At 41.0% G+C, this 23,783-nt stretch overlaps 18 protein-coding genes across 18 annotated transcripts; 8 read left to right on the forward strand and 10 right to left on the reverse strand.

Annotated features, from left to right (window-relative positions):
• Nucleotides 1-233: 233 nt before the first annotated feature.
• On the reverse strand, nucleotides 234-416 carry COX9 (cytochrome c oxidase subunit VIIa; the record flags this gene model as incomplete). Its single annotated transcript, XM_003681519.1, has 1 exon — nucleotides 234-416. One exon carries the CDS (start codon nucleotides 414-416, stop codon nucleotides 234-236), a length of 183 nt encoding a protein of 60 aa, XP_003681567.1.
• Nucleotides 417-806: 390 nt separating this feature from the next.
• On the forward strand, nucleotides 807-1,028 carry COX8 (cytochrome c oxidase subunit VIII; the record flags this gene model as incomplete). The annotated part of the gene is made up of 1 exon (XM_003681520.1): nucleotides 807-1,028. One exon carries the CDS (start codon nucleotides 807-809, stop codon nucleotides 1,026-1,028), a length of 222 nt encoding a protein of 73 aa, XP_003681568.1.
• A 220-nt stretch (nucleotides 1,029-1,248) lies between these two features.
• CST9 (SUMO ligase CST9) lies at nucleotides 1,249-2,298 on the reverse strand (the record flags this gene model as incomplete). Its single annotated transcript, XM_003681521.1, has 1 exon — nucleotides 1,249-2,298. The coding sequence occupies one exon, from the start codon at nucleotides 2,296-2,298 to the stop codon at nucleotides 1,249-1,251; it is 1,050 nt and encodes a 349-aa protein (XP_003681569.1).
• Nucleotides 2,299-2,591: 293 nt separating this feature from the next.
• IDP1 (isocitrate dehydrogenase (NADP(+)) IDP1) lies at nucleotides 2,592-3,863 on the forward strand (the record flags this gene model as incomplete). Its single annotated transcript, XM_003681522.1, has 1 exon — nucleotides 2,592-3,863. One exon carries the CDS (start codon nucleotides 2,592-2,594, stop codon nucleotides 3,861-3,863), a length of 1,272 nt encoding a protein of 423 aa, XP_003681570.1.
• Nucleotides 3,864-3,923: 60 nt separating this feature from the next.
• TDEL0E01170 (uncharacterized protein) lies at nucleotides 3,924-4,127 on the reverse strand (the record flags this gene model as incomplete). Its single annotated transcript, XM_003681523.1, has 1 exon — nucleotides 3,924-4,127. One exon carries the CDS (start codon nucleotides 4,125-4,127, stop codon nucleotides 3,924-3,926), a length of 204 nt encoding a protein of 67 aa, XP_003681571.1.
• A 129-nt stretch (nucleotides 4,128-4,256) lies between these two features.
• Nucleotides 4,257-5,114, reverse strand: ATP10 (Atp10p; the record flags this gene model as incomplete). The annotated part of the gene is made up of 1 exon (XM_003681524.1): nucleotides 4,257-5,114. The coding sequence occupies one exon, from the start codon at nucleotides 5,112-5,114 to the stop codon at nucleotides 4,257-4,259; it is 858 nt and encodes a 285-aa protein (XP_003681572.1).
• Nucleotides 5,115-5,303: 189 nt separating this feature from the next.
• On the forward strand, nucleotides 5,304-6,761 carry ART10 (Art10p; the record flags this gene model as incomplete). The annotated part of the gene is made up of 1 exon (XM_003681525.1): nucleotides 5,304-6,761. One exon carries the CDS (start codon nucleotides 5,304-5,306, stop codon nucleotides 6,759-6,761), a length of 1,458 nt encoding a protein of 485 aa, XP_003681573.1.
• A 121-nt stretch (nucleotides 6,762-6,882) lies between these two features.
• Nucleotides 6,883-7,590, reverse strand: CCW14 (Ccw14p; the record flags this gene model as incomplete). Its single annotated transcript, XM_003681526.1, has 1 exon — nucleotides 6,883-7,590. One exon carries the CDS (start codon nucleotides 7,588-7,590, stop codon nucleotides 6,883-6,885), a length of 708 nt encoding a protein of 235 aa, XP_003681574.1.
• A 259-nt stretch (nucleotides 7,591-7,849) lies between these two features.
• PEX19 (Pex19p) lies at nucleotides 7,850-8,770 on the reverse strand (the record flags this gene model as incomplete). Its single annotated transcript, XM_003681527.1, has 1 exon — nucleotides 7,850-8,770. The coding sequence occupies one exon, from the start codon at nucleotides 8,768-8,770 to the stop codon at nucleotides 7,850-7,852; it is 921 nt and encodes a 306-aa protein (XP_003681575.1).
• A 464-nt stretch (nucleotides 8,771-9,234) lies between these two features.
• On the forward strand, nucleotides 9,235-9,708 carry UBC9 (E2 SUMO-conjugating protein UBC9; the record flags this gene model as incomplete). Its single annotated transcript, XM_003681528.1, has 1 exon — nucleotides 9,235-9,708. One exon carries the CDS (start codon nucleotides 9,235-9,237, stop codon nucleotides 9,706-9,708), a length of 474 nt encoding a protein of 157 aa, XP_003681576.1.
• Nucleotides 9,709-9,772: 64 nt separating this feature from the next.
• On the reverse strand, nucleotides 9,773-11,611 carry SYO1 (Syo1p; the record flags this gene model as incomplete). Its single annotated transcript, XM_003681529.1, has 1 exon — nucleotides 9,773-11,611. One exon carries the CDS (start codon nucleotides 11,609-11,611, stop codon nucleotides 9,773-9,775), a length of 1,839 nt encoding a protein of 612 aa, XP_003681577.1.
• Nucleotides 11,612-11,793: 182 nt separating this feature from the next.
• Nucleotides 11,794-12,066, reverse strand: ECM19 (Ecm19p; the record flags this gene model as incomplete). The annotated part of the gene is made up of 1 exon (XM_003681530.1): nucleotides 11,794-12,066. One exon carries the CDS (start codon nucleotides 12,064-12,066, stop codon nucleotides 11,794-11,796), a length of 273 nt encoding a protein of 90 aa, XP_003681578.1.
• Nucleotides 12,067-12,293: 227 nt separating this feature from the next.
• On the forward strand, nucleotides 12,294-15,281 carry STE23 (metalloendopeptidase; the record flags this gene model as incomplete). Its single annotated transcript, XM_003681531.1, has 1 exon — nucleotides 12,294-15,281. One exon carries the CDS (start codon nucleotides 12,294-12,296, stop codon nucleotides 15,279-15,281), a length of 2,988 nt encoding a protein of 995 aa, XP_003681579.1.
• Nucleotides 15,282-15,763: 482 nt separating this feature from the next.
• TDEL0E01260 (40S ribosomal protein uS14) lies at nucleotides 15,764-15,934 on the reverse strand (the record flags this gene model as incomplete). Its single annotated transcript, XM_003681532.1, has 1 exon — nucleotides 15,764-15,934. One exon carries the CDS (start codon nucleotides 15,932-15,934, stop codon nucleotides 15,764-15,766), a length of 171 nt encoding a protein of 56 aa, XP_003681580.1.
• A 579-nt stretch (nucleotides 15,935-16,513) lies between these two features.
• Nucleotides 16,514-18,883, forward strand: TSR1 (small subunit rRNA maturation protein TSR1; the record flags this gene model as incomplete). Its single annotated transcript, XM_003681533.1, has 1 exon — nucleotides 16,514-18,883. One exon carries the CDS (start codon nucleotides 16,514-16,516, stop codon nucleotides 18,881-18,883), a length of 2,370 nt encoding a protein of 789 aa, XP_003681581.1.
• A 199-nt stretch (nucleotides 18,884-19,082) lies between these two features.
• Nucleotides 19,083-20,354, forward strand: REH1 (Reh1p; the record flags this gene model as incomplete). The annotated part of the gene is made up of 1 exon (XM_003681534.1): nucleotides 19,083-20,354. The coding sequence occupies one exon, from the start codon at nucleotides 19,083-19,085 to the stop codon at nucleotides 20,352-20,354; it is 1,272 nt and encodes a 423-aa protein (XP_003681582.1).
• A 138-nt stretch (nucleotides 20,355-20,492) lies between these two features.
• On the reverse strand, nucleotides 20,493-22,949 carry VAC14 (Vac14p; the record flags this gene model as incomplete). The annotated part of the gene is made up of 1 exon (XM_003681535.1): nucleotides 20,493-22,949. The coding sequence occupies one exon, from the start codon at nucleotides 22,947-22,949 to the stop codon at nucleotides 20,493-20,495; it is 2,457 nt and encodes an 818-aa protein (XP_003681583.1).
• Nucleotides 22,950-23,366: 417 nt separating this feature from the next.
• Nucleotides 23,367-23,744, forward strand: SWC7 (Swc7p; the record flags this gene model as incomplete). The annotated part of the gene is made up of 1 exon (XM_003681536.1): nucleotides 23,367-23,744. One exon carries the CDS (start codon nucleotides 23,367-23,369, stop codon nucleotides 23,742-23,744), a length of 378 nt encoding a protein of 125 aa, XP_003681584.1.
• Nucleotides 23,745-23,783: the final 39 nt, after the last annotated feature.

Genomic DNA, 23,783 nt, shown 5'->3' on the forward strand with positions numbered 1-23,783 from the left:
CCGTTTAAGAGGTATAGATATATAAAAGAATAAATAAAATGACGAGATAATCCATTTGTTGTAGTGCGTTGATTTCTTTGTTTCATTTTTAATTTTCCGTACATTAAAGATAAATTTTGAATATTGTAATAAAATGACAGGTACCATGGTGTTTCAATTGCATTACCAACTTTCTAACAAGAGAAATGGTCATTCAGTAAAATTTAACCACATTTCGTTTCATTCAGACCAGCTCAGTTTTCAAGCTTCTTTTGTTCTGCAAGTTGAGCGTAATAAGCTTCACGCTTGTTGATAACGTTCTTGTGAAAACCCCACCACCAATAAGTGGCCATAGCACCACCTAGAGAGAAACCAATAAAGATATCAGCTAGGATTCTTTTCTTCAAAGTACCTGTAATTGGAGCAATAGCAGACATTGTATATGGAATGGATATGTGTGCGATCCCTTTCTATCGTGAACCTGAAAAGTTAGCTCAAAATAATTCAGATATCCTCCTTCTTGAGATGACAATCTTACTAGCCTACCGACAAACTGAAAGTGGTCGAAGTTCCTCACACAGGTTCGGTCTTTTGAAATGTCGCCCTAGCCAATCAAAGCGCAGCGTTCGCAGCTTACTTTACTCTTGAACCCAAACATCGCATAAACTTGGTTTTATCGGCTTGATCGATTTTTTCCTCTGCAAGGGAGATTGGCAGAGTTCTCGAATGGTTTCATCAATCTCATCAACTGGTCCTTAGTTGTTAATTAGTTTCGCTACTGGTCTTCTTCTAATACAATCAAAGACAACTCCAGATACACCACAGACATGTTCAGACAACAATTGGTTAGATTCTCCACTAGAAGAGCTTTCTCATCATCTATCAGATCCCAAGTCCACTTCAAGGAAGGTGTCTACTCCAACGTTCCAGTCAAGATTCACAACAGAAAAATCCCATATGCCATTATCCACTTTGGTTTCTTCTCTCTAGGGTTCTTGGTTCCATTCTTTGCATCTTACGTCCAATTGAAGAAGTCTGGTTTGATCTAAGCTAGATTACCAATGATGCATCCATAGTACTATAGGCCTGTACTACTGACTCAATATTCACTTAAGAAATAGAAAAAAAATCAAAAATTGCCAGGAAGAATGATCGATGATGGATGTGCGTTGTTCATTGTATTCCCAGTGAAGGACCACATATGTTATTTTGTATTCGACTGTTTATGTTTATTATAATTTTAATTGGAGACAACTTTTATCACACGATTTACCTTATCCGTCTGAACTTCTTACTCGTTCCCGCTGTCGCCAGACCTTCGGAGCTAGAATTTGGTTGACCACTTGTATTCCTGCGCATTAACAGGCCGGTTTGGGTTTGCATATTATTGCTGCTTCTCATATGTGGGGTTAATCCTTGACTGCCTCTACTGAAAGACCCCGCCGTATTGTTGAACGTATGGTTTTGCTTCACGATTCTTAATTTATCCAATGCACTCGGGAACTGCGATTGACCTTTTTTAGAATCCTCACTTCCCCTTGTGTCGATACGAACCGCCGTTGAAGCTTTCGTCAACGGGTCAACTATCGGCGATGAGCAGTACTTTTTACCACTCAAAGTACTAGGTGTGGATATGAACCTATCGAGTTGAGTAGATTCTGCGATGGCTTCGTTATCATTGAATGACCTATCAAATACCGAAGCAGAAGTCTGTCTCTTCAGCGGCTGTTGTAATTTGTTTCTCAACGACGAGGATGTCTTCAACTTTTGTATAAAAGATTGTTCATCTCTTTGCAGTACATGATCATCTCCAGTAAGATCAACTGTATCTGGTGGTTTCATCGCAGTGAAAACAGAAGATCCCGAAGAATTCATATGGCCCGATCGTCTCGCCAAAGATGCCTCTAACTCCGCAATCCTCGATTTCAACTTGGCCACCGCATCCAGCTCTTCCTTTGCCTGATATAACAACTGACGCTGCCTGGCACATTTTTCTCGCAACTTGATACAATTTTCCTGATAGTACTGACACTGATTCACTAACCCTGTTATCTGGAACTGCGAAACATTGTATAAATTTTCCAAAACAGCAGGAATAGGTTGAAACAAAATTCGGATATCTTCAGGTAGCTGCTTAGTCTCCACCAATTTTACTACTAAAATATCTCTAGTACCACATATAGGGCAAATAGTATTATTCAAATGTTGTAAACACAGCGTATGGGCACATGAAGTTAAATAGAGGGGCTCTTCTTTCGTTGAGTGCTTATGACATACACCACAATAGACAAAAGGCTGGTCAAATAGTCCCTCAGGCATATCAGAATATTCCTTGGCTCCAGAATAAGTGATGGTTAAATGACTAGAAATTTAGCCGCCGACCTTTTTCGCAGAGTAAGCCAAAAATTCGTATTTAGCAACATGATCGCAGCTCGGACAAACCCCGGGCATTCCGGACAGCACTGGAATTTTTCAATCTTTCTTACACCTCGAAGATTAATGTGACTCGTTAAACTTTAATTCTACGAAGAAGCTCTTGATAAGCCGAATTTAATCAAACCTTTTCCAATTGGCAAGGAATTGAGTTCGCTACAGCTGTCGATCGGTTAATTATGTTAGGAAGAAGATTTTTTTCGAGCAGTAGATCTGCTCTTTCAAAGATCAAGGTGAAGAGCCCTGTTGTAGAGCTAGATGGTGATGAGATGACTCGTATTATATGGGACAAAATCAAGACTAGGCTAATTCTGCCATACGTGGACGTCGATCTGAAGTACTATGACTTGTCAGTAACGTCACGTGATGCGACTCAGGATAAGATTACAGTGGATGCTGCCAATGCTATTAAGCAGTATGGTGTGGGTATCAAGTGTGCTACTATTACCCCAGATGAGGCCCGTGTCAAGGAGTTTAACTTGAGCAAAATGTGGAAATCCCCAAATGGTACTATTAGAAACATTCTTGGTGGTACTGTCTTCCGTGAACCAATTGTGATTCCAAGAATTCCACGTTTAGTGCCTGGATGGGAGAAGCCTATCATTATTGGTAGACACGCCCATGCTGACCAGTACAAGGCGACAGATGCGATTATTCCAGGTCCAGGTAAATTGGAATTGGTTTACAAGCCAGAAGATGGCTCTGAACCAACCAAATTAGAAGTTTACGACTACAAAGGTGCTGGTGTGGCGTTAGCAATGTACAACACTGATGAATCTATCCGCGGGTTTGCCCATGCATCCTTTAAGTTGGCTCTTAACAAGAAATTGAACTTATTCTTGTCTACTAAGAACACCATCTTGAAGAAATATGACGGTAGATTCAAGGACATTTTCCAAGAGATCTTCGATGCCGAATACAAGACTCAATTTGAGGCAGCTAATATTTCCTACGAACATCGTTTGATCGACGATATGGTCGCTCAAATGATTAAATCTAAGGGTGGATTCATTATGGCATTGAAGAACTACGATGGTGATGTTCAATCTGATATTGTTGCACAAGGTTTCGGTTCTCTAGGTTTGATGACCTCTGTGCTAGTTACCCCAGACGGCAAGACTTTTGAGAGTGAGGCAGCTCACGGTACCGTCACTAGACATTACAGACAATATCAACAGGGTAAGGAAACCTCAACCAACTCCATTGCTTCTATCTTCGCATGGACTAGAGGTCTAGCCAAGAGAGGTGAATTGGATGGTACCCCAGAAGTCACTAAATTCGCCAATTTGCTTGAATCTGCTACTTTAAACACTGTTCAAGAGGACGGTATCATGACCAAAGATCTTGCCTTCGCTTGCGGCAAGACTGATAGAGATTCATACGTCAACACCAACGAGTTCTTGGAGGCTGTCGAAAAGAGATTGAAGAAAGAGATTAACTCTGTCGAATAAACGCTATATACAATGTTATGATTTACACATTTTAAGCTCAATGTCGAGCAAAATGACTCTTCAGATATTTCTAGATTTTTCATATTCTAATTCACTCCTTTCCAGATATTCCCATAGATAAAATAAGGTATAATACGAACCAATGCTTAAAGTTAGTAACTTTCCCACAGGTTTTGCCCACTTTCTATACATCAACGCATGCGGTGAAGGTCTCCGGGGCCCGGAAGAAGTCTTGTATGATGAGTAGAGTCTATTAGCAAGCATTTCGCTAGGCTTTAGTGACGATCGAAACTGATGTCTGACCAACTAGATATTAAGTAAGAATTGATTGACTGCATTTCACGTGACTGACGAATATTTGGATAATGGATATATACAGGTCTTTATATTGGTTCAGGACTCCTTTGTAGGCGCAAATTCTTTGCGTATGCCTCTGACACATTTCCACAGTAGTTTGAACTCTTCTTGGGAAGCTGCTCCGCAGCCCATCCATCTAATCTTCAAATTAGGATCCACGACTACGACGTAGCCTGTATAAATGTTATTGATCTCAAGGGATTCTCTGAGTGTGAAAGGTAATTGGTCCCTGTCGCACATATAGTAGGTCGAATGCCTAGCTTTTGGAATCAGATTCCTTAACTTGTAAGTCGATAGTTTTGCTATTATCATTTTAATGGTGCTCTCGAGAAAACTGACTTCCACGAGTTGCACACCTTCTTTAGCTAGTTTGTCATAATCCGACGCCAGGTAGTCCATTCCCAATTCCTTATTTTGCAGGTATTGCTTCGATAATTTGTCACCAACTTGATTTGTAAATAGCCTTATGATATTGATCTTGCCTCTCATCTTCTCCTCTAAGTCCTCCGTAGCACCCGCTAATGATGTGCCTCTAAGATGTGGAAAATACAAGGCCTTATCTGCTCTCCAGTATGATTTGGGTGATATGAACATCTTACCTCCATTTTTTTGAAACGCATGAAGCTCATACATTCCAGATTTGCTAAATTCAACACCAAGTTCCTGACTTCTCTTCTCGGTCTTATCACGATCAAACATTTCTTTGAAAGAATTGCCTCTGGAGTAAACAGTCTCTGCTCTGGGAGGAGCCTGAAGACCGATAGGTCTCACAAGTTCTCTCACAATATGTTCCTTTGGTGCAGCATCAACCACATTACGGAAGAATTTGTTGATGAAAAGGGTCCGCGAAGAAGTTGAGAATAATCTCCTGCTTGTTCGGCCAATCAGTACCATCAATAATGATCTTGAGAGTCACTTTAACCTCAACAGATCTGAAGAAGCCGTATTTTCGATAGTTGATAAATTTCTTGAATTCGGATACCCTGGAAAATTTAACTCTATTGCGATGAGCTGAAGAAAGACATTATCTAATAAGCAGGTATATCAGGTTGGAGGAGTTTCTAGTGTGATAGTGCATTTCAAATGGCGCCAAAAATTACAATCAATTTGAAACCGCCGCTTAATAACGACTTCTACAGCACCAATGATCGCATATCAGGTTCAGTGAAAGTTGATTTAAAAAAACCTCTGTCAATCAAGACTATAAATGTGATTCTGAAGGGATTTACCGAGACTTTAACGAAAATAGATCCTATTAATACATATGGTCAAAACGGTATGATGATGCCTGCTCAGGATAATAGGTCCTACCATACTTTATTCAACTATACTGAAAGAGTGTTCCCACCTGATAATGTGTGGAATGCTCTGGAGGGCTCGTCTAAACCATTCAAAGTCAAACCAGGCCAATATGAGTATAACTTTGGCTTTGAAAAACTGCCGAGACGACCCAAATGTTTGGCAAACCATTACAAGGGGCTGGTATGCTTCACTAAGAGGGAGGAGACCAGGTTGCCACCTAGTCATAACAATCAATGGAGAGATCTGAGCAAAATTGACGACTTGGATTTGTTTTACTATGCATATGGGAAAGTGTTGTATATGGTTCAAGTGCAGATCGAGTTGGGCAAATCGAACTCGTGGTATAAACCTTTCAACAAGCTGATAAGAGAGATAGACCTCATTGAATTTATCCCAGATGCTCGAGATCTCGAATATGAAGATGACGATGAAAAGGAAGACGCCTCACGCAGTCGAACGCCGAGCAGTCGTCATTCAAGAAATGGAAAAGATAATACAACGGCCGATTATAGTATGAACCCCCAAAGATTACATAGTGTACCGTCTTCCTCATCCAGTAACAGTGAAAGGATGAAGGTCTACAAATCAACTTATAAAGTTGGACTACCGGATCTAAAGAGTACTATGTGGGTTGAAGTAAGAAGCAGAGGATTGAGGAGAACTTATAGGAAAGATTATTTGTTTTGCTCAGGCTCTAACAAATTTGATAAAGTGTATTTTGTAATGATGGGCAATATTGCGCAATTCAAAAAGTGGAAGATCGTGCCAACCAAGATACAACTTAATTTGTTAGAAACTGTCAGCTATTTATCACAAGGAGTGGCCAATGAGAATTTTTCGTCACTTAGATTGATTGATGTGAACAACATACCTTCCAAGCTCAGCTCGACGATAGTTGATTTTGAGAATGCGGAGTTTCATTCAAGTGAAAGTGACGCGGAGGAAGGACGTTTGGAATGCGAAATAAAACTTCGAAACCATCCATTGTTAAAGAATTTGAGATTCAACGAAGAGGATTACCGACATCGTGGTAACAGATTGTATAGTTTCAAAACCTGTACGATCAAGAAAGCTTTCAACTTCCAGCTGCTAATCGATTGGGATATCAACGGTACCAGACGACAGACCGAAGTCATTATCAGACCAATGCAGATCTTTGTCCAGACCAACATGAATGCCAAGACCGATGTGCTTCCAAAATACGTGGACCCACCTGTATATACGGAAACAAAAGAGTAAAGCAATTGAAACTTTTGAGTGTATCTCAATATATAGTGGATTGTATACTGGATCTAATGCGTATAAGAACTAATTCAAATTTGGGTATTTAGCATAAAGGAAAGAAGGATAAAGAGTCCATTTAAATCAACAAGGCAGCAGCAGCGGCAACAGCGAATGAACCGATTTGCAAAGAGTTACCAGCGTTTTGTGGGACAACGCTTGGAATGGCGGAGTCAGAAGATGAGCTGTAGATTGAGGAGACAGTAGAATAACTCAAGGTAGATGGAGCAGAGGTAGTGGAGCTGGCGACAGTGGAGCTGGACTCAACAGAGCTAGAAGAAGCAGAGCTCGAGACGACAGAACTGGAAACAGTGGAACTGGACTCAACAGAGCTAGAAACAGCGGAGCTAGAAACAGCGGAGCTAGAAACAGCGGAGCTAGAAACAGCGGAGCTAGAAACAGCGGAGCTAGAAACAGTAGAGCTAGAGACAGCAGAGCTAGATGCAGCAGAACTAGAAACAGTAGAACTAGAAGCAGTGCTGGTAGCACTCGAGCTAGCAGAACTGGAAGAGCTGGAGACGCTGGCGCCTTGATCAGCAACAGCTTGCTTGAAAGCATCATTAGCGGAACTAGCATCTCCATCTGGACAACGAGAGTCTAGACAGCTTTGAGTACTGCTACCTTCGTTCTCACCGATACAGGTAACGTCATTGATAGAGTCACAGTTGGAAGATCCCTTGCTAACTTCTGCAACACAGGCCAACAAACAAGCTGGTGGGGTTGCCAAAACTTGCTTGGACAACAAAGCCAAAGAGACGACTGTGGAAACAACAGAAGAGGTACGCATGCTTGATTAACGAATGTGATCTGGAGTTTTGGTGGGGCTTGGAATGCACGAATTTGAGAATTTTAAGTATTCGATCTGTTATGTTTTGAAGATAAATCCTCGAGCGATGTAGAACTAAAAATATAACGCTGAAAAAAACATTCGGGTAAGCCATATTAAGATGGCTTGTAGTAAGAAAGCTACATAATAACGGTAGAGTAGTGGTCTATGACGTTGATCCTTATTGTACATGTTATTCTCTATCTTGATAATGCTTCTCTTATTGCTGCTTGCAAGTGTCTTGTAGCTCCTTATCGATGTTTCCAAGGTTTGGGTCGTCACCGTCGATCTCGAGCATTTTGGAAATGTCGTCAAGTTCGTTGCCCGCACCACTGTTGTTGAAACTTTTGCTGACGGGGGAATCTCCAAGTTGTTCTAGTTGATCCAGAAGATCCGTAATTTGATCTCTGTGGGTTTCGTTGGAGTAGGATTCGCTTTCAAAGATCTTGACTATGTCTTCAACAAGTTCCCGCTGCTTGATGTAATCACTCATCTTATCGCGGTGCTCTTCCTCGTCTTTATGAACTTCGAGCCATTGGGTCAATTCGACTTGCATGTCTTTCATTGGTTGATATAGCACTTCCTTCGAAGACATCTGGTTCAAAATGTTAAGGATCGCATTATCCATACCCTTTTCACCCTCTTGATTATTACCAACGTTGCCGTTTTCAACCAATTGGTCTAGCAGTTGGGATAGTATATCGTCTGTGTTCTTTTGTTTTTCCTCTTTGGCCAAATTGGTGTCCACTTTACTACCATTCTCTTTTAATCTATCGAGAGTCTTTGAGACCACATTTTTGAAACCTTGTGGTTCCTTTTCAGTGCCATTGATGGGGCCTGGAGTCTTACTAGCTTCCCCCAACATTCCCAAGATTCTTTGGAAATTCTCAGCTTGCTCAGCCTTCTCTTTGTCGGCCATGTCGCCATCCTTCATCAAATTTGCAAATTCATTTTGTAAATCTTGCATCATTTCCTTCACTTCAGGGTCCTCTACCTCTACCGCTGCATCCCTGGCAGCACTGGTGGGCTCTGTGCTTTCCTCTTGTTGCGCTTCGAATTCTAACTTACCTGGATCCTCATCTAGGAGATCATCCAACTCATCGTACTCCTCTTCTGGATCACGTCGATTCTCACCACTCATATTGACTTACTTTCCTTAGTAAGTAGTCTTGCAAGATTAAGCGAATTTCGAATAGATTTCCTTCAAAGGTGAACATTCAAATGAGCTTTAAAATGCTAATAAAATGGCCGGATCCAAAAGGTTGATGAAGTTGCCAGTGCAGGTCCACTCGAGCGCTATATAGGAACCTGATTCTGGTTACTTCAAGAACCACAAGGCTTATGGCGTAGTGTCTCTGATACCCCACATTTAGTATTTAAATGCTACGATAACAGGGCTAAAGGAATATCTTTACATTACGAGTACTTAGAATGGTAGAAAGATGTTTGGATTAACGAATTATGGAAAAGTTTGAGACCTCTTCATCTTTGTCTTGTAGAGTAGGATCGATGAGCTTGTCGGATTTTCATTAAAAAAGATGCAAATCAGCATAATGAACCAACCACAACAAACTCATCTCAGGTGAAAGGACAGGACAGTAAAAGATGAGTAGTTTGTGCTTGCAACGTTTACAAGAGGAGAGAAAGAAATGGAGAAAGGACCATCCATTTGGATTCTTTGCTAAACCCACAAGGAATGCCGATGGTACAATGAATTTGCAAAAATGGGAAGCTGGAATACCAGGTAGAGAAGGAACCCTATGGGATCACGGTGTATACCCAATTAGCATAGAGTATCCAGACGAGTATCCGTCGAAACCTCCAAAGGTGAGGTTCCCGGCTGGGTTTTATCATCCCAATATTTACCCCAGTGGGACAGTGTGTTTGAGTATTTTGAATGAGGATCAAGATTGGAGGCCCGCTATCACTTTGAAGCAAATTGTTATTGGCGTTCAGGACTTGTTAGATACACCTAATCCAAATTCCCCCGCTCAGGAACCGGCATGGAAGGCATTCCAAAGAAACAGAGTTGAATACGAGAAGAAAGTAGCAGCACAGGCGAAGCAATATACGAAATAATACCGATAAAGAAAGATGATGATCTATGTAATATACAGGTGAAAAACTTGAAGCTCATTTAAACTTATTCGTTTTTCTTGTAATGAATAAAACTTTCTAATGTGTTGAAACACTCACTACACCTATCCTTCAATTGAGAGTTTTTATTCCTATCCACAAACTTAAACTGTGCCTTCAGATGTGGTACCACGTTGGTCTCTAGTATTTTGAGAAACCCACATTGCACGAAAACAGGTTTATTATAGTCAAAATTCTCATCACCGTATATCTCGAAAAGTGAGTTTGTGAATTCAATCAGTAATTCTGCTGGTAGCTTTGGACCACACAGCTGTTCCAAGATGAATTTACCAATCAGTTCGTTGATTTGAATCTGATGTTGGAAGGATGCGTAAGTCGATAGGATACCAATATACCTTTGACCTAATTCGATAGAGTTCTCTGGTAAGATATCTTGGTCGCTCATGTCCTTCTTGTAATTTTCAATTAAAGAATTTGCAAAAGCTTCGTTGTTCACTAATTGGAACTCTGATAACCACTTTGCGGGCTCTGATTGCAACGCAATAGTCTTAAGTAGTGCCCAAGTAACGCTCAGCTTCCCCAACTTGAGGTCTAGCTGTTTCTCATCGACTGTGTTGACGAATTCCCACAAATTCTTGTAATTTTCATTAAGTTCGAAGAAATTAATCTCAAGCGTCAGATAGAGCCACAACATATTGTTCCATGCAATTAAGATACGAGACGAGAAATCTCGGCTCAGGTGTTGAAATATCTCTGGTAGATAAACTGTGACTGTTTCCAATAGCGCATTTGGCAGTGGTTTTTTTTTCTCCTCATAAATGGATGCAACGATCTCAGTGGTTGCTGTTATGAGATCAATGGCGATCTCTATACTCTGCAATTTCATCATGGCACTTATGCGGGCTTTTGTATAATCTTTAATCTTTTGAGCGACTTGAGAATCCTTGGTTTGAGCCAACTCCTCGTCATGCGACGCAGTCGAAAGATCGCTTTTGACTTGTTCAAAGTCTATGTCCTTTACTGAGTCGCACACCGTATGAGTGATCTCATTTGCTTGCTGATAAGTAATATCCATATCCAAGAACTGCAGATAAATACCTTGGATTAGAACCTTTGTCAATTCGTTAAAAGCTGGGGTGTTAATTTGTTCTGGCAAACTCTTGACGAAAGCAGAGAGAAAACTATTGTTGGTCACCGCATCAATAAAGTCAAACGATTCTGAACTGAAATCATATAGGAGATCCAGAACAGTGTTAAAAACCGACAAGGGTAATTTCGTCACTCCGTATTGTAATAGACGAGCAATGACTTCAAATAGGCGTTCAAGCTTGGGAGCTTCCAGTAATTGTTGTAAGATTTCATCTGCGCCATTGCCTAGGGCAACCACCAATGATAAAAGGTTGTCAGCATAATCGAAGAGTAATCTTCTTGATTCAGTAGAGCTTTTAGAGTTTTGCTCTTCGCTAGCTTGCAACGCAGTCAATGATTCCAATAGCTTACCAAAACCTTGATCTATACTTTTCCAGATATCCGATCTCCACAGATGAATAGAGACATCGTAACCTTCTTCTAGAGACAAATTTCTGAGCAACCCAAAGGACTCTACGACAATTTCAGTATTATTATCAGTCAACAGCTTACTCAGTACGATGTGTACTAACTTCTCCTTCAACAGTAATTTCCGCATGTGAGTATCCTCACATAGCACACTGATAGAGCCCAAAGCCATAGCCCTGTCATTGGGAACTGCGCTGTGCAATTTCTCCAACAGTGGCTGTACCTTCTTCGTCACTAAGGCATTATCCTTTGAATGTGTATCTTTTCCACCACCAATTGGGTTCAAACGGGCCTTTGAGGCTCTAGATCTTTTCTTTGACTTACCCATAGTCCTACAGAGCCATATACAGACCTAATAGAGACCACAAAATCAACCTATATACAGTTTAAACGTCAATCTATCGCGAGATGAGATGAGATGAGTTGCAATTTTTTTTCAGTCTAATAATGAATTCTTCAAGCTGTGCGTCTGGAGCGATTTTTCACCATAATACTTAAAATCTCATCAATTCAAGTAGAATTTGAGCTGGATTGCTCAATGGCCTTTTGAGCTTTCTCTCGTTGCTGTATGGCGATCAATTCATCTTTCAGTTCTGTCATCGGCTTCGAGTCAGTGGGATCTCCGTTTGCATCATACTCTGGAACAGGGATGTCCGTGCGTAAGTTTCCATCTTTCTTAAGACGATCGATCACTATTGGTTCGAAGAACCTCATGCCCATCCAGACTCCAGCAGCGGATACCACACCGATCGAGAGGAGGTCGAATGCCTTTAGTCTTGCCATTTAGTTCTATTCTTGTGATATTTGTCTTGGCCTTGAAGGTAAGTTGTGGAAAGTACTTTTAAAGATGCGCGAAAGGCACTCACTGCAAGTGCGACAAGACAGCGTGAAAAGAGTTAAAGGAGAGCTTGAATCGGTTTTAAAATAGTTTTTGGCTGAGTTTTAGATCTTATTTGGAAAAATTGGACAAACTGAACCAATTGTGTTTTCGTGATCCATTTACCCCATATATGAGCATAGCTTTACTTGGGAGATCAACGAGTAGATACCTAAGATCCTACAAAGCACAGATGAGTACTGCTTCGAAAAACGTCCTCTCCAACGGCTATAAACAGCTTGAATCGGACTTTATTAAGCCTGATTTGGATGACCGCTCATACCGATTTATCCAATTGCCAAACGATTTGAAAGCATTGATTATTCAGGACCCAACAACTGATAAATCTGCAGCAGCATTAGATGTCAATATTGGCGCTTTCTCTGATCCGGAAGAATTGCCTGGTTTGGCACATTTCTGCGAGCATTTGTTATTTATGGGCTCTAGGAAGTTCCCTGATGAGAACGAGTATTCCAGCTTCTTGAGTAAACACGGTGGATCATCCAATGCATACACAGGTGCCCAGAATACTAATTACTATTTTCAAGTGAACCATGAGCACTTGAAGGGGGCCTTGGACAGATTTTCTGGATTTTTCACTGGCCCTTTATTCAGTAAGGACTCCACAGACAAGGAGATCAATGCAGTCGATAGTGAGAATAAGAAGAACTTACAAAATGACATATGGAGGCTCTACCAATTGGATAAATCTTTATCGAATCCAAGCCATCCATACCATAAGTTTTCGACAGGTAATCTAAAGACACTGAATGAAATTCCAAAATCTAAAGGCGTTGATGTTCGCAACGAACTGTTGAATTTTTACAGCAAGTACTACTCAGCGAACCTCATGAAATTGTGTGTTTTAGGGAGAGAAGATTTGGATACTTTATCGGATTGGGCTTATGAACTGTTCTCAGATGTGCCCAATTTACCACGTCCCGCTCCCGAATTCGAGGCCTCTATTCTTGACGGCGCTTACTTGAAGAAATTCATCCATGTTAAGCCAGTGAAGGATTTGACAAAACTCGAGGTCACTTTTGTTGTGCCTGATGTAGAGGACCACTGGGAATCGAAACCAAACCATATTTTAAGCCACCTGATAGGACATGAAGGATCAGGCTCGTTACTGGCACATCTCAAGAGCTTGGGTTGGGCAAATGAATTGTCCGCAGGGGGCCACACCGTTTCCAAGTCAAACGCATTTTTCTGCATTGACATTGATTTGACAGATGAAGGTTTGAAACACCATGAAGATGTCACACATACTATTTTCCAGTACATTGAAATGCTGAAAAACTCTTTGCCAGAAGAATGGATCTACTTAGAATTGGAAGATATTTCCAAGGCTTCTTTTAAGTTCGAACAAAAGAAAAATTCTTCTGGTACTGTCTCCTCCCTGGCCAAAGCACTAGAAAAGGACTACATTCCTGTTAAAAGTATTTTGGCTACTAGCCTGCTTTCAAAGTATGAACCGGACCTGATTACAAAGTATGTGCAATCTTTGAATGTTGAAAACTGTCGTATCGTATTGATCTGCAAAACTTTCAAGACAGATTCTGTCGAAAAATGGTATGGAACCGAGTACTCTACGGTCGATTTTAGTGCAGATCTTTTAAAGAGACTTCAGCACCCAGGGCTTAACTCTCACTTGCACCTACCACGGCCAAACGAATTTATTGCCACCAATTTCAACGTAGATAAACTTGAAAATGTTGAACCTCTGGAGGAACCATTGCTACTCAAGGATGACAAGATTAGCAAATTATGGTATAAGAAGGATGACAGGTTTTGGCAACCACGAGGCTACATCTACACTACTTTCAAGCTGCCTCACACGCATGCGAGTATCGTGAACAGTATGCTGTCAACTTTATACGTGCAACTGATCAACGATTACTTAAAGGATCTACAATATGATGCTTCATGTGCTGACTTACATCTTTCATTTATCAAGACAAATGAAGGATTGGATATTACCATTACCGGTTTCAACGATAAGCTAATCATTTTGCTAACGCGTTTCTTGGAAGGTCTAAAGGCTTTCAAGCCCGACAGAAAAAGGTTTGAAATATTCAAGGAAAAATCAAAGCAACATTTGAATAACCAATTGTATGAGATTCCTTATTCCCAGGTTTCATCGCTATACAATTCATTGGTGAACGAAAGATCATGGACCGCTGAAGAAAAACTCGAAGTGGTTGAGCAGTTAACTTTTGAACAATTGGAAGCATTTATCCCGACCATTTTCGAAGAGATGTTCTTCGAAACACTTGTCCATGGTAACATCAAGTACGAAGAAGCAGACCAAATAGATTCATTGATTCAGATGCTTCGTTCCAACAGTGTCAGTAACTCACAGATAAAGAATGCCAGGATAAGATCATATGTACTACCATTGGGTAAAACCCACAGGTATGAGGCTAAACTAGCAGACACTCAAAACGTCAATTCCTGTATTCAATACGTTATTCAACTAGGAGTTTACGACGAGGCTCTATCTGCCATAGGTAGATTATTTGCTCAAATGCTACACGAGCCCTGTTTTGACACTTTAAGAACCAAAGAACAACTAGGGTACGTTGTGTTCAGCTCGAGTCTAAACAACCACGGAACTGCCAACATCCGTATCTTAATCCAATCTGAACACACAACACCTTACTTAGAGTGGAGAATCGAATCATTCTTGGAACAGTTCGGTAAAACTTTGAAAGAGATGTCAGATCGTGACTTTGAGAATCACAAAGATGCATTGTGCAAGACTTTATTACAAAAGTACAAGAACATGAAAGAGGAGAGCAGTAGATACACTGCTTCAATTTATTTGGGAGATTACAACTTTTTGCATCGTCAAAACAAGGCTCGTCTAGTTTCGACACTTACAAAGGCTGACCTCATCGATTTCTACGATTCATACATCGCTGGACCCGAAGTTTCTAAACTTGTGCTCCATTTGAAATCGCGAGTGGTCGCTGACAACATCGATGAATCCAAATTGGACAAAACAGTGTATCCAAAGGGTAAGCTGATCACAGACGTTGGTGATTTTAAATCACAAATGTTCGTCGCTCCAGCTCGTCAGCCGCCCAAGAAGTTCAAGGTTTTCACGCCTAAATTTTAATACGTAAAAAGTACAAGAAGTAGAAAATGTTGACTATCTTTCGACATCCCTAGCCTATAGCCCTCATTGAGGACACTCAGACAATGGACTTCCTATCCTGTCAATAAGATTTGTTCTTGGAAACTGGTATCTCATTATAATGAAACACTGGCAATTTACCACCGTTGGAAAACTAGGTAGTTAACTGTGGCATTGTTTCCTGAAAATTAAATGTTTTTGATTCGGCCTCTTAAAAGTGATGAGGAATAGGTAACAAGTACTGCAAGATTCCCTCTTTATATACCAACAATACAAGTCGGGTAACTATCATATTCAATAAAGCTTTATAGGTTTAACAGGTTAAGTTTATGTTAAGGCATGTAGTATCCTAGGAGATAGTTGATGAATAGTGTGAGCCTTAATTTATTGGTTGTTTAAACATAAGGATACATAAGGACTAGCTATAATTGACAAGTAAAATCTTTCATCAAAAGTTAGACCTCTTAACGGTATTTGTTGAAACCGATGTCATTAGCCTTCTCTCTGAAACATTGACGGCAGATGTTCAAACCGTACTTTCTGATCAAACCACTGTGAGAAGAACAGACACGACATTGGCGGGAACCTTTACCGAATCTTCTTGGATGAGAGAACCAAACGTTTTCGTGAGCCATCTTGCTATAATATACGTTAGTATAACTGTACTTCTTGTGTATCTCGAGTGGTGGAGTCTAACAAAACAATGTCAATCTGTAGAGTTTGTACCCTCTGTATTTCAAAATTTGCGGAATTCTCTTGACGTCCTCTCGATTTTTATATCACGGTTATTTCACATACGATAATTTATATTCTCTTTGTCGATATACGTGATCTTACAATTAAACAGTCAAAACCTTTGCAGTCAAAAGATACTATCACTTAATCCACTATCATCAATCAACAGTTCCCATCTCACTGCTCGCTACAGTGGCTAACGGCTTCTGGCTTGGTGAACATTTCCAACTTTCCGCGTTGCGTCCCTTCGAGAGTTCCCAGTTTTCAGAATTTTTCAAAAATGAAAATCTGAAAATTTCAAATTGAAAAAGTTTTGGATTTTTAGAAACACATTGGTTCACGGATGCGGGAAAACAGTCACTTGAAAAACTCGATCAATTTATCTATACAAGATTGAAAAATTTTAAAGTCATCTCATCTCATCTCATCTCATCAAAGTAGGTGGATCTCTGATATCCTTCGTGCCTTCCCACAAAAATATGGCTGGTCATTCGCATAGATCTTCGATCAAAAATGGTCACAAAGGATTTAAATCTAGGCATTCGTCTAAAGGTGCTTTGAAGCGCCTATACAAGGGAAAAGTTGAGAAGAGCACCGGCGGAACTTCGAAGGCTTCTAAACCACAGTCAAAATTGCAAAGAAAGAACATCGCAAAGCAATTGAGGGACCAGAAGCTACTCAGTACTATGGAGATGAAGAGACTTTTTGAGGGAAACAATGGTGCTGAGAAAATTGTCACTATTATACCATTGACAGATGACGTGAACGCAACTGACATTTTTTACAAGCTGTTTTCATCAGTTGATATGATCGAGGATGCCTCAGGTTCTCTCTCAGAGGGCCCGTTTGTCAAGGACGTTCATGTGAAGAATTTTAAGAGTAATTTTAAAATCATTAGCCCTGATATGAACAGCTTTATGAACATCTTGGATAGTGCCAAAGTGGCTGATTACGTGGTTTTTGGTCTTAGTGGTGCCAGTGAAGTGGATTCCGAATTTGGTGAACAAGTCATCAGAGCACTTGAGCTTCAAGGTATTGCTTCCTATATGGGGGTTGTCACGAACCTTTCTGCTGTGCACGAAAAGGAAAAATTTCAGCTAGACGTCAAACAATCGTTAGAAAGTTATTTCAAGCATTTTTTCCCAAGTGAGCAACGTATATACAATTTGGAAAAGGCGAGTGAATCTGCAAATGCATTGAGGGTTCTATGTCAAAAATTTCCTCGCGGTGTTCAGTGGAGAGATAACAGAGGTTATATGGTGGCAAACCAGGTAGACTTTATTGAAAGAGATGCGGAATTTGGTGAGTTGGTTGTTGAAGGTACCACGCGTGGTATTGGCTTCAACGCAAATAGATTGATTCATATCCCAGACCTGGGGGATTTCCAAGTGACAAAGATCGAGAGATGCCAGTCATCTGCTAGTAAGAAGAAAACTAAGGATGAAATTACAGCACTTGATGCTGATTTGAACAATACTTTTGAGTCAAATGAGAATAGAGAGACTTTGGATGAGTTTGCACCAATCGATGCTGAAATGGAGGATATGTCAGAGGGAGATTTTGAATACGATGATTTGAAAGCCGCTAGATACGATGAACACGGCTTTCTACCCGGAAGAGAACAACATACCGCTAAGGTTCATGTGCCGAAGGGTACTTCTGATTACCAAGCTAAATGGTACCTGGATGACGTAGTACCCAGTGATGGCGAGGAAGAAGAGTGTGCATCAATAGATGAGGACGTTGCTGATATGGACGAGGGAATGGATCTAGATCAGCAAGACTACGATCAAGAAGATTTAGATGGTGATGATAGGGATGTTAATGACACTACGTTTGTTGATTTATCGCCTGCAGAAGAAGCTCGCCAGTTGAATGAATATAGAGCCCTAGAGAAGGAAGATAGAGAATTCCCTGATGAAATTGAGCTGGACCCAAGCGAGTCGGCCATTGAACGCCTGAAGAGATACAGAGGGTTGAAAAATCTTCACAATTGTGCATGGGACGTAAACGAAAAGGATCCACATGCACCAGCGGAGTGGAAACGTTTATTGAGAATCTCCAATTATAAAAACACTCGTAGTAAGATTCTTAAAGAGGCAAAAAACGAAGCACAGGTACTAGCTGGTGAGAGAATAAGACTATATTTGAAATTTCCAAAGGCACTAATACCAAAAATAAATCATCCTAACCAAATTGCATTCGCGGTTTACGGGCTGTTGCTCCATGAACATAAGATTGCGATGGTTAATTTATCTATTCAAAGATGGGAAGAATACGACAAACCTGTTCCTTCGAAGGAGACACTAATAGTACAATACGGTGTTAGAAGATACAGAACCCAACCTCTTTTCTCTTCAGCATCCAACAGCCCCAACAATGTGCACAAGTTTGAGAGTTTCTTGCAACCAGATACCCTATCGATTGCCACATTCTTGGCACCAGTCGATTTTACACAGTCCCCTGCTATCTATTTCAAGGAATCTCCACTTGATCCAAAGGGTGTTGAATTGGTCGGTCATGGCTCTTTTATTAACACAGACTTCACTAGAATTCTGGCAAGAAGAATTATTTTGACTGGTCATCCATTCAGATTCCACAAATCTGTCCTCACAGTTCGTTACATGTTCTTCAACCCAGAAGACATCGAATGGTTCAAGTCTATCCCACTGTTCACCAAGAGTGGTAGAACAGGTTTCATCAAGGAAAGATTGGGTACTCACGGTTATTTCAAGGCTACTTTCGATGGTAAATTGTCAGCCCAAGATGTCGTCGCTATGTCTCTATACAAGCGTATGTGGCCAAGAATATCTCAACCATGGGTAAATGAACAAGCTCTTGTCAAATAGAAAACTCATTAGCATTGTATAAGTTAAGTATGTACTATAACGTTCATCAAGAAGGTCTAGGCATCTATTCCTCGATCTACTTTGTTGAATATCTTTAATTACCAACTTAAAGACTCAAGCGAGCGTCTAAGTGAAAAATTGCCCCCATATTGAAAAGACGTAAAAGTATAAGTTGAATTCCACAGCTAAAAATTCCAATATGAGTGGCCCTAATTTTACCTGTAACTCATGTGAGATCCAGTTCAAGTCGAGTGATTCGCAACGTTACCATATGAAGACTGAATGGCATCGGTACAATTTAAAGAGAAGGGTGGCTAATTTACCACGTATCAGTGCAGCTGAGTTTGCAGAAAAGCTACAATTGTCTGAGCAGCAAAGGCTGGAGAACGAGGTGGATGAGTTTGGGTTTGCCGTGTTGAAGCCCAAAGGTAATGTGCGTCATCAGCCCAAGGAGAAGAAGATTAGCCGCAAGCCCCAGGCCATTGATTCTCGAGGAAGGTCTGAAAACGTTAGTAAATTGGCTACCGATGATGCAAATAAGAAGTCTGCCAGGTCTCAATCACCGGCCGAATCCGTTACCTCTGAGATCTCCAAACTGTCTGTGTTTAGCGAAGAAACAAATACAGACTATGGTGAGGATACAGTTTCAGAATATGGATTTACAAGTGAATCTAATTACAATTCCGATTCATCGGCTTCTAGTTTAGAACATAATGAAGAAGACGGTGAAGTCAATACACTCAGTATTCGTGATTGTATCTATTGTGATGCCAAATTCAAAGAAACCGAGCGTAATGTAAATCATATGTTCCGTGAGCACGGGTTATACATACCGGAAAGATCCTACCTTACTGATCTTGCAGGTTTATTGAAATACCTGATTGAGGTTATTGTTGTTGAGAAAAACTGTTTTTGCTGTAGCTTCGAAGGTTCCAGTTTAGAGAGTATCAGAGCTCACATGAACTCGAAACGTCATTGTAGACTTCCCTACGAGACCAAAGAAGAGAGAGAACGTCTATCGCCATATTACGATTTCAGCCTTGCGGAAGATGACGGACAGCCCTCACCTTCTGGTAAAAGAACCCAATCCTCAGTTTCTTTGGAGGGAGAAGAAGGCCAGGAGGCGATTGGAAATGATGTGCAACATGACGTAAATTCGAATTTCACAATGGTATCTGTTGATGACACGGGGATGGAGATGACACTCCCAACCGGTGCCAGACTAGGACATAGAATTGGCCAAAGATACTACCGACAAAACCTTCCCTTGCCACCTGACAGAAACGATAGTAGGAGAACTGTTACCGCTGCGGATAGACGAATCATTAGTGGCGTTACTGAGAAACAATACAAACAAGGTGTCAAAAAGATGCAGCAGCTTGAGAGAAATGATATGAATAGACATATCCGTCAAGAAAAATCCAAGAAGGTCAACTTCCAGCCTCATTACAGAGACGAGCTTCTACAATAATTATTCAGAATGCATTTATACCATTATAGTCATTATTCCGAGCTTACTTTCGGTCTTTCAAACAACACTACACCTCTCGCATTAGTTCTTAATGTGTATTATGCACTAGACGAAGGTGAAAGCTGCAGTAATGGGGCATTAGGACGCCTGAGATGATTCTCGGTCAGTTTGCCTTCTAGAAGCACTGCTCCTATATATCACTGAGCTCGCATCAGTGCCACTATCCCTCTTGCTAGCGCCCAGCTTGTCGCTAGAGGAATCAACTCTCATAGGTGTACCAGTTTTATACGAAGGCTCTCTTTGACTTTCTGGAACCGATCCCATGAATAGAAGTTCTGACTCATATACGTCTCCAAAACTTGGCGACGAGCGAGCAGCAGCACAGACGTTATTAAAATGCTTCAACAGTTCACGGGCGTGAAGCTTATTTTGACTGACCGAATTTTGATAACCTTCCGACTCAACACTGTTACTTAGACTCGATTGCGAAGAGCTCCTCTGCTGATAGACATTCCTATCAGAAGGTGGTTGCCAGGTCCAGTTACTAACAGAGTTTAGCCTTCTATTCAGTACATCAAAAGCTTTAGATTGCGGTAAAATCATCAGGATTCCGTATAATGACTTGTGCAGGTGTGGATACTTTTGTTGTTCCAATAATTGCAGACGCATCCTAGTAAAAACAGGAGATTCTAAAAGCTGCACCAAGACGTCCAGTTGAATAAGATCATTGAGGGTTAAGTCGTAGTCCACATAAGCCTGTAGAACGGAGTAAGCCATATCATAATTTTCAGAGACCAGACAGAGAGAAATTACTGAAACAGGATTTTGACACCACGATCTGAACAACGTGTTAAAAAACATCCCATCATCTCCACTTCTTAGCTTTTTTCTCAGTGAGTCCACTTCAGAGGCTGTGATTAGGTTGGTACTGAGTATTTGAATTACCATGCGAACAAATACAACGTCGTCATACGAATCTAAAATTGGTGAGACTACTCTGTAAATTCTTTCTGGAGTTAGTCTAGCGCAAAGCTGTCTCATGATGAAATTGGCGCGGGCCTTCAAAAGCTTCGTATCTTTCTTAAATAGGATCAAAAGATCCTGGAGGAATTTTTTGATGTAGTTGTCATTGGAATCTGAGCACAAGCTTGATAAAAGTTCAAGAGCCTTCTCAGTTAATCTACTGTCCTTGTCCGAAAGGGACTTAAGCAACGTTAGAAACATGCTATCGTTATGCCTTAGAATTTGGCTTGGCGCTTTCCTGTAGATTAGCAAAAGCCAGTCAAGACAAGCTATCTTAGCATCAACTTTGCTATCGAAAAATTGTAAAGTCATGCTGTTGACTATTGACCCGTAAGCTATTGCAGTGGGGTCCTTAGAATGATTATAGTCATTGCACAGCTCAATCAATTGTTTATTGACAATTCGAGCACTCTCACTAATACGAGGGTCCGGATCACTTAGCAGTTTCAACAATAATGATAATATCTTTGAGAAGAAAGGAACGAAATCGTCAGGTGAGAGTGTTAAAATAGTCCTCATCCAGTGTATAGCGACCAATTGTATCTCGGCTTCAGAAGAGGCAAGATTATTCACCAAGATGTCTATGATTTCCGAGAAGTCTAGGTGTATATCCTGCCCTGGAATATAATCCTCACCGTCGCGATCAGCGATTGAGGAAACAACTCCCACAGTTTCACTCACTGAACTATCACTGTCTACCGCTTCGGGTTTTGCGTCATCTTTTGGACGGGCTGCTTCGACCGGATGACCATTCTTGTCAATCGACAGCTTTCCTAGTGCTGTCATTAATGTTTTTTTCTTCTCTGCAATCAAAAAACCATCTACTTTCTTTGATGATCCTTCATTCTTATCTTCAAGCTGTTTCTGCCTTTCCATCTTTCTGAGACTCGACTGTAATTTGGAAATACGTTCAACCTCATGTAGCAAAAGGTCCAGCAAGGCGTGCGTGACAGTTCTGACGTCCTTGTGAGAGTCACCCAAGAAGGTGAAGAGGCCTCCTAGGAATGAGGGTAAAAATGAGATGAGTTCCAATCCAGGCGTGTTCAGCAAAACCTTTAGCCAGTCTACCAGAAAAACCCTAGTGTCCGGATTTATAGTATATATCCTTTCTGTTAAAAGTGGGATGAATTTTGGTAACGAAAATGCCAAAGAGCTTTCTTGTTCATAATCTCCCTGATAAACTTCACCAGTCATAGGGTCAGTAGTTAAACGTGGTGGGACATCTCGAAGATCGCTGTTGACTACACTAATATAGTTTGAAGCGGTTTCGGCCACTATATCCTTGATCAATCGATCTAAAAGCTCTGCTGCACCCCTCACAGAGTTTTCTGTGTCCGCGCTTACCTTACAGAGTACATCAAATACCTCGTTGAAGTACACAAGTATCTCTCCCTTAGCGATCTTAGCAATATTATACAAACTTTCGCATGCATAGAATCTCACCTGATCGTTCTGATCTCCGAAACAAGCCAACACGGGCGGCAGAATGTGATTCAGGTATCTTCCAACATCGTTGGTGCCCAAAGCGATCGCTGCAGCAGCCAAACCCATCAAACCAGCGTTCCTTGCCATGGGCTGGTGTAACGCATACGCATAATCTCTGCATAACTCATCGATGATCTTGTCAATTCTAGCGAAGTCACCTTCTGAGACACACAATTTAACTAGCTTCTCTAAATCCAGCGCTGTGGCCTTCCTCTTTTCGTAGAGCTTATCACTTAATCCTTTGACAATAGATTTATCTGTTGAAGTGTTAGTAAGAGTACTCCTTGACCAGCTGACAGCACATGCCTTCACATACCCATAACTAAATACCCAATGAACCAATGTCGGCCAGTTTATAGATGTCTTACGCTCTTTTTGTTCTTAGTTCGTTACCTCGATGTTGTACTAAAGTCTCTTTAGTACCCGAAGATTAATCACATTAGCTTCGCACAACAACAACAACAACAGAAGCACAAACCAAAGAAACCAAGCCGTCTAAAGGTCATGGACTACCCAACAAATGTGCTATTGCTGCTGCTGCAACTAATACTACAACGACAACAGGCATTGGTCCACCAGGACAAATCCCTGGACCTTGCAGCGCTCCTAAAGGAACCCATCGTGGACAAGGAAGTGCTAACACAATTCCAGAATCACAAACTGGTCAAAATGTATGCACCAGAGCTTTGTAATGTGCATTTGAGACTCCTAAAGAGCCTCGTTGCAGACATATTTATGACTGGCACCCCAGGCGACGAAACGCACGATGACACAACAGTTATAACGCTCGCAAACTACTATTACAACCAGCGGATCGAAGAATTGACGCAGGATCAACTACCAAGAATACGGCATGAGATAGCGGAACTGCTAAACCCATAATGAGCCTTAAAGACACTATAGCGATTTTAACTAGGGACC

This window comes from Torulaspora delbrueckii, chromosome 5 (assembly GCF_000243375.1).
Source record: "Torulaspora delbrueckii CBS 1146 chromosome 5, complete genome".
In the NCBI taxonomy this organism is placed as follows: domain Eukaryota; kingdom Fungi; phylum Ascomycota; class Saccharomycetes; order Saccharomycetales; family Saccharomycetaceae; genus Torulaspora; species Torulaspora delbrueckii.